The sequence below is a fragment of the Elephantulus edwardii genome, unplaced genomic scaffold, assembly GCF_000299155.1.
Source record: "Elephantulus edwardii isolate Elephantulus edwardi_28Jun2011 unplaced genomic scaffold, EleEdw1.0 scaffold00047, whole genome shotgun sequence".
Classification (NCBI taxonomy): Eukaryota; Metazoa; Chordata; class Mammalia; order Macroscelidea; family Macroscelididae; genus Elephantulus; species Elephantulus edwardii.
Window position 1 is genome coordinate 5,622,517 of NW_006399797.1, and position 11,686 is coordinate 5,634,202.

At 31.2% G+C, this 11,686-nt stretch overlaps 1 protein-coding gene across 2 annotated transcripts in view; it reads left to right on the top strand.

Annotated features, from left to right (window-relative positions):
• USP15 (ubiquitin specific peptidase 15) overlaps positions 1–11,686 on the top strand; it is a 199,220-nt gene that overhangs the window by 123,127 nt on the left and 64,407 nt on the right. Inside the window, exons 7-8 of one of the 2 annotated variants that reach the window (XM_006886038.1) lie at positions 1,518–1,604; positions 7,472–7,616. In XM_006886038.1, the coding sequence (XP_006886100.1) occupies positions 1,518–1,604; positions 7,472–7,616 (232 nt within the window). The remainder of the gene's footprint in view (positions 1–1,517; positions 1,605–7,471; positions 7,617–11,686) is intronic. The other variant, XM_006886039.1, reaches the window with a different exon arrangement.

An 11,686-nucleotide genomic window follows, 5' to 3' on the forward strand; every position in this document is an offset into this window, starting at 1 on the left:
GGTTCAGAACTCTTATGCATAGGATTGCCATAAGTTGCAATTGACTCAACGGCATGTAACAATAACAAGAAAGACAAAACAAATTGCATAATGCATACAACTTAAAACGTTAAACAAGTTATATGTAAGAAAGTTCACTATCCACCATTTATTCTGCATAATACATTACAAATACACCTACCCTTCACGTATCAATTCTTTCATTACTTAATGTTTTGAATTTACAATACTGAAAAATCTGCTGTTAGTCTCTTGTACATTATTAGCATTGTACAGTTTGTGATAACAAACCTTGAAGTGTTAGGTGAAAGTAGCATTGATTGTGATGTTTAAGGTTGTGTGTCAGCTTGACTGGAGGATGAATTCTTAGTAGCATTACTTATTGTAGACAAGTAATTTAACAACTGTGTATCAGGTCATTTGACAATTATTCAGTGATGGTACCCATCTGATGTAGTTATCCTCTCTTTTCATGTAACATTAATTTTTGCACAGTGACTGAGTATTTGAACTTAGCCCTGTTGATTGATAAAGAGTTGGTGTTTGTATGTTCAGTCAAATCTATATTGCCTAAATGCAGATTTTTCATTTTGTAAATACTTTTTTGCTCATTATCCATTTCATTGTATATTTCACCTGAATAGATGAGATAAATTAATTTTATAAAACTAATCACTTTGGGCTCATTAATTTAGAATTTATGGTGATTGTGATACTTGGGCTGAAACTTAACTTTATTGCCCATGGTCTAGATGTTGCTTACTAAATTTAAATTGTTTACAAAATTATTCAGAGAATGATTAAACCTTTCAGAGATCTTTAAGGACTTTAAGGATTTTGTTTAAAAAATGAGTTTATTCATTATATCTCATTCCTTTAAAGCATATTTCTTGTTTATAACTGAAAAATTGTTGTGTGCTATCGAATCAGAATTGACTCATTCTCTTTCAAATACTTGAGTAACTATGCATTATATAGCCAGAGTTATATTTTTTTTTTATTTTTTTTTGGAGATAACTTTTTGCCAAAACTTACTTGTTGGGATTATGTTTGGAAGTCTCTTATGCTAGTCTGTTTTCTCTTGCCTTACATTTTTCGATTTGGTATTGTCTTCTGATAACTGTCAGTATTGTAAATAATTGGAATACCGTCATAGTGGCAAAGTAGATTCCTTTTACTTCTTTTTTAAAAATGGTATTTTCTTGCCACTGATGTATGGAAATTATTGGCTGTAAAATTTTAAGAATGGATACCTGAATTCATATGTGGGTATATAATGTCAAAGTCCACATTTAACTTGAACAATTTTGCCTGAAAATTGGTACTTTGTACCAACCTATGTGAAAGAATTCACTGGAAACTGAAAACTAAAGAATATATTGTTATTTTGCTCATAAATCTGTTTTCCAGCTTTCATTAACTACATTCATTATCATCTGTTGGTTCTTTTCTTTATTTCATAATTATTTTCAAAATTCAGCATTTTTATCTAATTTAACATTTTCATATTTTTAAAGGTCCCCAGGTGCATCCAATTTTTCAACTTTACCAAAGATCTCTCCTTCATCTCTGTCAAATAATTATAACAACATCAACAACAGAAAGTAAGCACTGTATCTTAAAAGCTCTTTATTTAATTGGTCGCCCTATTGTGGTTGCAAAAAATCTTTTGTATCTAAAATTGAGGATTAAAGTCTTAACCGATTAAAATTGGGGGGTATTTTTAATTACAAACCAGTAGGTTTGTTCCATTACAATTCAGTTCTACAAGAAAGATAATGGAGTATGAGACTTCTTAATACATAGATTACATCAGCTTATTAAAATGAAAAGAAGGCCTTTTAAGAATTTAATATTCTAAACACAAATTACAGAAGTATATTTAGATATTTTTAGAACTCAGTTTTGTAGGGAGAATATAAACTCAGATGTCATTAATATTTACATCAGTGATTCTCAACTAGAAAATACACAAAAGTCTTTGCTTATAAAAAAGATACAATCCGTTATTAAAATGTTCAGAAAATCCCTTTCTTGACCTATTATGAATAAATACCATTCCATTTTTTTAGAATTTAGAAAAATATTTTAAAATGCATGTGTTGCTTGTAACAGAAACATTTGCAAATCACTTAGACTTAAATAGTAGCTACTGTGGAAGACCCTGAGGTGGTATAAAAAGCTAACATCTTTGACTTGTAACTGAAAAATTGTTTTTGTTTTGTATTATCAAGTCAGAACTCCCTAATCGCTGATCTTCCAGGGAGTTTTCAGAGGCAGTAAATCTAATGGGAGGAGATTGCCCATCTTACTCTGTGAAGCAGCTGGTAGAGTCAAACCCTGTGCCTTCAAGTTGGCAGCACATCTCCTTTCCACTAAACCACCAGAGTAGAAGTCTAAATTCACTCAGAATTGTCTTGGAAGAAAGGCCTGGTGATTACTTGAAAAATCAGCCACTAAAAGCCTTATTGAGTACGGATCTACTCTTAGATAAATAACGTCACTAGGAGTCAGAATCAGACCCACAGCAACTATTTCTGGTTATGGACAGATTACCATGAAAATTGGCTTGATTTTTATTCTCTTATTTATTGGCCCAGTGAAATGAAAGGGGGAAACTTTGACCCAAAAGTGATTATTTTCTTTGTTTCTTAGAGTAGTTAAGTTTTGGAAAGTAAATCTAGTAAGAGAGTCAGACTTAAAATATATAACAGCATGTAAAAATTTAAACATAGTACTGACGTAATATAGCTACAAATCAGTAGAATAGAATGTACCATACAGAAGCAAACCTTTCTATATAAAACTATTTCATGTTACCTGAAACTGTTCTAAGCTAGAGAAATTGTCAAGCATATAAAATGACAAAGGCAAATAAATGGGGGAAAATTTTGCTGCAGTAATAAAATATAAATAATCTCCATGTATTAGTCTCATAAAAATCAATGAAAAATTTTAAGGCAACTAGACAAAAAAATCTGACAGTTCCACCATCATTTGATATAGAGAGCATGTAATAGGAATTGGAAAGTGTGAGAAACTATAATCACTTTCCCGCATCTCAATCACATTGGGAAAATTAGATTATTCTTGTTCCTGTGATTGGAGTATTATTGCTACACTTGTCTAGAAGAGTGTGGCTATATGTATTAAGATGTTTTAAAAAGTTATACTTTTGGTAATTTACAAAAAGATAAGTATACCATTGTTGTTGTGTACCGTAGAGTCGGAACAGACCCATAGCAGACCCTCTGGCGAGTTTTCAGAAGCAGTTAATCACCAGGGAGGAGGTTGCCCATCTTCCTCCTGTGGAGCGGCTAGTGGCTTCAAACTGCATAGTATCTTCAAATTGCAGTGCAGCTTCTTGCCTCTAGGCCGTCAGAGCTCCCCATGTATATCATAGTATAATCAGTATTACTTTGTAATATAATGACAAAATATGGATAGGCATTGTACCAAAATTATGGTACATTCTATTCTACTTAAAAATATTTGCCAAAAAAAAAAATATTTGTCCAAAAGCAGTTGAAGGGAATATTCTCCTTTAATACAATTTGTATTTTAAATTACATTTATTAAAAGTAATTTCTTCATAGTAAATAAAATATCACTTGTGTTTCTACATATTGATTGATGGTGGTATTTACTGCATGAGTTCAAATTCATTTATAACATGAAATTATATTCAGTCTTTGGACAAATGTTTAAAATGAAATCTCACTGCCGTCCAGTCAGAACTGGCTCATAACTGACCCTCTGCTAGTTTTTTGGAGGCTATAAATAAATAGCACAGGAGAATCTCCATCTTTATAACTGCAGTGTGGCCAAATTCACTCTATTTATATGTTGTTTGCACTGCTTCTGATTTTGTCTTAATTTCTCACTCATTGTAAAAATATGACAGTAGTATCTACTCACAATCTTCTAACTAAAATTATTCAGAGAAATGTAAGTGTATTTTTAACTATTTTTACTTGTCAAGAGATTTTACTAGCAAATCCCCAAGATAACATCATACTGTGATCATCTTATATTTACCACCTTTGTTAGTAAGGAACAGAATGTAAAAATTCGTGTAAGAATTCATGAAATGGAAAGTAGTGGTGGTTATTTTAGTATTTTATGATTTAAGTACCTGAATTGCAAATATCATAATGATCTAAAAACATAATTCCCATAAATTACTGTTTTTCCAATTATGAAAATAATGGAGCATCAGTTTAAGACTTCAAGTGAGTTTAAGCATAGTTTCTCTTTAATGAAAATTATGTGAACTAGATTTTGACCATTTTAATTACCATTTTAGAAATATATGTTTTGTGAGAATTTTAGATAAAATTCAATTTCATCAGTTTTTGTGAAACCATCAATAATTATTCTTCAATAATGAAGGTTGCTGAGCTAATGTGTTTGCCTTGCTATATCACTTGTTTTATTTCATTAATATATTTTTATCATAATTCATAGCCTTTCACATTACATTTCTAATTTTAAAAATTTGTAATACAAGTAACTTATTTTTTCTGTGTTAACTTGATTTTAGAAACCTAGAGCTAAGTTCAGTGAAGTAATTTATGTAGTCATCTACCTCTTGATAATTTCAAATATCTTTTCCTTAACTACACAGTGAGCGTAATTGTAGCTATAAATATTAAATATGACATACATATATTTATAATGTCAGATAATAGTAATAAATAATTGGTAATAAAAATATTTGACATTTTTATGGACAAGTAAGTTCTTATTTCTTTTTATTAAAGATGGTAGATTTATATTATAGAATTAGTGCAGTATAAAAATTCCTATTTCATTTTACTACTAATTTTGTTCAACCGCGAATCAGTAGGTGAGCAATTTAAAGTCACCCTCCAAACCATACAAAAAGGGCCATAGGTTAAAGATTACAGCCTTAGAAACCTCATAATAGGATCATTACGAGTTGACTTCACCCAACAAATTTGGCTTTGGTTTATTACTATGTAGCCTTATAGGAAGCCAACTAGTAGGATCTGTAAGTAGGAAGTAAAATCATCATGTAATGATAAAAGATAATAGAAAATATCCTTATGACACGTGAACATTTTTACGTTTAAAACATTGCTGGCCCTGAATTTTTCATCAAAAACCTTAATAATAGATGTAGAGAGCACTGAATATGGATTAACAAGACATTAAAATATCTGACAAGATGTTATTTTAATAAGTTTATTAATTGACAGTATTATCATTGAGCATTCACTATTTCAGTCTCCGATGGAATGGTTATATTTACCCTGACACCTAAAATATGTATTCATATTTTTTAAAACAAACAAAAAATCTTTTGCAATTAAAGGTTTTTGTTCATTTTTCAGTAAATAGGAACTTATGTACAGACAAATTCCATCATGTTGCCATTTAGAGTTTCCAACATCCTTTGTTACATAGGAGGAGACACCATTATCTGAATATATACTTATGGAATGAGCATGCAAATGTGCTTTTAAAATTGTGTGTGTGTGTGTGTGTGTGTGTGTGTGTGTGTGTGTGTGCGCGCGCGCGCACATGCATTTGTAGATACCACCCTGTGTACTCTGCTGAAAGTTTACTAAGTTTTTTTAACCACGATATACATGAGTTTTTTCACTTCTCTTTTAAATGTGTAGGATATTCAGGGTTTACATTTTTCTAATACTACAACATACTTTGACTACAGCATTTATTATATGCTATGAAAAAATTTATTTCCCCCTACTTTAGAATGTTAATACATGTTCCCACATTCAATAAATCAGTCATTGAGCAACATACACTGAATTCCTAACAGACACCTTGCATGTTACTGGAAATTAAGAATAAGAATTGTAACTCTTATGAAATACAAAAAGACAGATACTTAAAATGTATTTTAATTTGTTTTATACATTTTTTTAAGTATATAAATGCTACCTAATCTAGCAGTTTAGAATTTTATTTGGTCAGGGCTGCACTTTTTTGAGCTTTACTATTTTGTTTATAAAAATGGATTTTTTGGAGAGTCTTGGGAGTTGTTTTTTGTTTGTAATGAGAAAGTTGTTTTTCAAAAATTGTTAGTGGGCCAGCTTTATGTATCTAACTATAGGTTAATGTGGCTTTGGCTATTTTACCCCTTGGTTTGGAGGACGGAGTTTGTGTACACCAAATACTTCATTATACTTAAGCAGTTATGTTATTGTTGTTGTTATGTGCCATCTTGTTGAAACCATCTAGCTCATCCAGCAGGTTTTCGGAGACTGTAAATTGTACGGGAGGATATTGCCTTTCTCCCATAGAGCAGCTGGTGGTTTTCAATGCTATACTTTTGTTTTGCCAGCACAGCTTCTTACCACTCAGCCATCAAGTAACAGTACAGAAAATCTGAAAAATATTTGAAATTAAAGTAAAAAGTACTTTAAAAAAAATATCAGGAATAAATTCTAACTAATTGAATTATTGCAGTTACTAATTTATCATGTTTGTGTGTGTGTATGTATATAAAACTTAGTTTATTTCCATCATTTGCTTTTAACAAAGGACTTTGATTCTCATTCAGATATATTCTAATAGAAAAAATTGAAAATATTTTTATTACATACAAAATATCCATTATAAATATTTTAAATAACAACCTGATAAACAATTAAGAGGATGCATTATTTTCTGCAAAATTTTTTTCATTATATGTAAAAAGAAAGATTTTGTTACTGACTTTTCTTCATTCTTAAATTACTTTTATTTTTGTAAGCTAGAGATTACATGGATAGAAGTTCGGTTTCTTTAATTATGTTTATATACTAATAGTACAGATTATCCTGAGGTTATATTGATAAACAGCACCTATTCTAACAAGATACAAATAAGAAAAATAATGCTATGACATATATTACCATACAGTTTGGTTTTGGTTTGGGGGTGTGTTTGTTCTTGATCCGTTTTTTACATTTGATTACTTGACTTTGCTGGTCTAGCATTAAACTGTAAACAGAATCTTCAGTTTATCAGAGAAGTGATGTCACAGTGGCCTTGGAAATCTCTGTTCTACCTGTAACTAAAATACAACTCTTCCTGTTTGTATTATTGTCACTCTATTACAGTTGCAGAAGGGACATAAATGAAATGATTAATTGCTGCGGGTGGTGCTTAAAATCAGAATGTTTTAAATTTGATGGAGCAATGAAGAATGGAATGAGCTGTGAAACTGCTTCAGTTAATAATGGGTAGAAAGATATAAATAGTGGTTTGTATTGGTTGGTGTGATAGGTTGTTAGTGGCATTTATTGTTTGAATGAGGACTATCTTTAATAAGGTTATTTTTGTTGGAATAAACTCTTTAAAAGATAATGCCTCCATTATTAGGGCATTAAAGTTAATGTTTAAAAAACTATTTCATAAATAAATTTAAATATTCTGTTCATGTGGTTATAATGTTATTACTAGTATTATTTTTTTTAATCCTATTTTTTCCTTCCAGTGTGAAAAATTCTAATTACTGTCTTCCATCATATACTGCCTATAAGAACTATGATTATTCTGAACCTGGAAGAAACAATGAACAGCCTGGCCTTTGTGGCTTAAGTAACTTGGGGAATACTTGTTTCATGAACTCAGCGATTCAGGTAGGTGTTTATGAACAAAGTGAAACTCATATTTCTTGTAATTCAATAATACAAGAAGAGTAGATGGCTTTTCCATGTCAGAACGCAAGTATTACATGTGTATTGAGAAAGCTTCTATGTTCATGGAAGGATTTAAGCATACACATTTGTTCATACTAATGGTGGTAGGATTATGTTTTTCAATTATGTGGCATGTGATTCATGACCTATTCCATAATAGTAATTTCATGCAAAAAAACAGAGTTTTAGACCGAAATCTTCAGGTTCTCCAGGAAGGGAAAAAGTTAGTGAGGGCTCTGTATGTTTAATACAAGTCTGTCTATTGCTTTAGAAACTGTTTATGGTCAGTAGTCTTCTAAATTGAAATACAATTACATTTTTTTAAATGACAACACATTTTTAATTACTATGAAAATTGAAATGTAAAAAATCACTGATTTCTTTCTCTTTTTTTCATCTCATTAGACTTCCCTTTTTTTCCTTGATCTTTATGTTCTGTGGCTTACTGCAACCTTGTTGTTTTTGTTATGTGCCATCGAGTTGCCTGGGACTCATAGCAACCCTACGTACAACGGCCCTAAACCCTGCTTGATCACTTGCCAATCTTACTGTCCCCATTAACCCAGTGACTGATCTCATGGAGGATCTTCCTCTCCTGCACTCTTCTCCACCCTCCCAAGCATAACCTCCCTCTCCAAGGACTGATCCCACTATGACCCTACTGTGTTCAAACTTTTTTATTTTTTTTAATTGATTCTTAAATAACAAGATATTTTTGTAATTTTTAGTATCATTGTCACTATTTATAAAATTATAATTAGTTCATCTTGTCCTCTTTTACAGATAAAATTGTTTCAAAGCTCTAAAACAATGGTATATACTATTTTAATACTTGAATTAAGAGTTTATTAAAATTGTATATTCACAATTGTTGTTTTAAAAATCTGAAATATATCATCTTCTGTTCCTATTTTAACATTGACTCCTCTGTGCCTAAAATATCACCTCCAAAGAGAGAGTAAATAAGAAAAATTACATCAATACAGATTAATAAGGATATTATCACAAATCTTTTGTTTATCTGATGAAAGTCTAAAACTCTTAACCATCTGAAATTTAAGTGAACCCTTTCATACATTGTTGTTAATGCATTTGTATCCTAAGATATATCCTTCCTAGGAAATTAGAATTTCATTGTCATAACTGTAGTTCAAGAATGGACAGTTTTTACATATTGTTTTGGGAGAAGCACTGTTAGTTAATTTGGGATTTCTTGGTTTAACATTGACCTACTTAGGCAATAGTTTATTCAAGCTCAGTCTTCTTTGAATGTATAACACTATTTATACTTGAATGTAAATTACTTATCTAGGGTTATAACAGTGGTAAGTCATAAGATCATTTAAGTTTTCATCTTTATTTTTTTTAAGAAAATTTACTGAGAAGAGCAAATGAAAATGTATTAACCATGTTGCTCTTTAAAAACATGGTAAGGCACATCAGTGCCTAGCTTTCATGATTGGGACAGGCAAATTGTTTTTTTGTTTTGTTTTATTGTCTATTGGATCTTCCTGCCTGCTTATTGAAAGTCATCTCTTAGTAGCATCTCTAGAAAATGTTTTTTTTCTAAATGGTGGTTATATCAGAACCAGAAAATCCTGGTTTTGGATGACCAGCAAAGTTATATTAACTCTTATAGCACATTTACTCCAATTGTCAAAATTATTTTGTTTCCAGAGGGAACTCTGGTGGCCCAGTGGGTAAACACTTGTACTGATAATCCAGTGATAGATGATTCAGATCACCAGTTGTTCCATGGGAGAAAGATGGACAGTCTCCTCCCATTCAGCTTACAGCCTCTAAAAACTCTCTGAAGGGAGCTCTGGTGGCTTAGTGGTAAGTAGTTGGGCTGCCAACCCAAAGGCTCATGATTCAAATTCACCAGTTGCCCTTCAAGAGACAGTTGGCCACTCTCCTCTTGTTCATTCTACTGCATCTGAAAACCCCCTGGAGGATCAGCTGCATCTCGATGCTACTGTAATAACAAAAACCCACTGGAGTGTCATTGGTTCTGATTTAACCACAATGAGGAAGAGTTGTAGTAGAAGCATCTTATAGCTTAAAGTTTATTTGTTCAATGAATAACTAATCTTGGTGTCTTTTTAAATAAGACTAAGAAAATATTTTAATAGCATGTTGTTCTGTATCTCAAGCCAGAACTGACTCATAGCTGATCATTAAGCTGATTTTCAGAGGCAGTAAATCAAAAGGGAGGAAATTTCCTTTCTCATACAGAACAGTTGGTGGATTAGAACCATGTGACTTTTAACGACATAGACATTATAAATTTGTGTCTTTCATAAGAAAATAAGATTTAGTGTCATCATTCTACTAAACAGCTGGGCAACTGTAGTTGACATTCAAGCTACATTTTCCCTGAGGTATCATCCCATCATTCTAATTTCCTGTGCCTTTGGCATAGTCCACTTTGAGTTGTGTCTTCATAGTGTTGATTCACTACAATTTCTAAAAAAAACTATATTTGAAAATTAAATCTACTAGCCAGCTATGTTGAGTTTTAGTTACTGTTTATTTTGCTTTTGTATGTGTTTATTGTAGGTGTGAAAGTCTTGTTTTTTACTCATTGTGTCCTCTGTTGAAAACTATTTTATTAGATATTAAATCAGTAGATTTAGTGCCGATCCATTCTTTGACTATATTTTACCTTGACTTGTTCTGTGTTAGCTGTGAACTAACTTGTTAACTGAGATACTTGTGAATGGTGATCATTTATTATTTTCTATTGAAAACCATAATGTAGAAAAATTTCTTTATGAAAATTTCAATGATGATGATTTTTAATTATATATAAAATACATGCTTGATTTTTGTTTGATTAGAGCTCTCATTTAACACTCTTCAAGCATGTTAAGAAAAAGAGAAATTCACTTATATTGCTCTCAGAATTTTAACTTTCAATACTAACTTGTAATAGGAAAATTAGAATTACTGTAATTATTTAATTCATTTTATTGACATGTACGATTTTCTCTGATGATATGATAGGAATGACTGTTTATTTTGCCATATCATTTTCTATTTCCTGAGTTAATATTTATTCAATGCCAAACATACATCCAGGATATCTACTACTGACAAAAGGCTGTCACTCTTGAGTAGTGTGAATCCATCAGTGGTACCAAGGGAGAAAGATGAACAGTCTTCTCCCATTAAAATTTATAGCCTAAGAAATCCAGTGGGGTGCTTGCAATAACACTGAACCTACTGTAACAGTGTATTTTATAGTTCTTTTAAAGCTTTTTCTTTTTTTTTTTTCTTAAGCAGTTTTAAGCCCATAATTAAACAAATGTTGTAAAGTTACTGTAGTTCTGTGGAACACTCAGAACCCCATCTTCTTTATTTTTATTAATGGTTCCAGAATTTTTTTTAATGGTTCCAGAAGCATTCTCATGAGATTCTAGGAATCCAAGGAAAAGTGAAAAGTCAAGTATGAAAGGGGAAAAATAAATCCAGAAAGACCAACACACCATTAAAAACTAATGATAATAGTTTAAGAACACGATTTGTGGTTATGCTTCTTGTGTTGAAACATGGCTTATTAGATTTGTTACCATAAATAAGTTATTAGGAAATTAATAATTTCAATGTCTTGGAAGTTTTTGTGGAGATTGAGTTAATGAATATGAAACTCTTAGGATAGTAGCTTCCATATTATATACATTGAGTGAGTGAGTATTGGGTTTATATTTTGTCTTTTTCTTAAATCCAAGGAGTGAAGCAGAGTAACTCTAGAAAAACTGTTGCTCTCATAGACTCTGCATTTATTCTCCTTTTTGTAAGTCTTCCCCTTTGGCTATAGGTAGTATGTGAAGAAAAAAATTATTGAATGTAGGTTTGTTTTGTTTCAATTGTTGTTGTAATAATGTTATTTGTCATCTTCTTTATTTCTTACCTATACTAGGCATTGGTGAGATGAGATGGACTGGCATGGGGCGTTTTGAGTTGGATGACCATATGATATATTACTCTGGAGATGAAAAAGTGAGGAA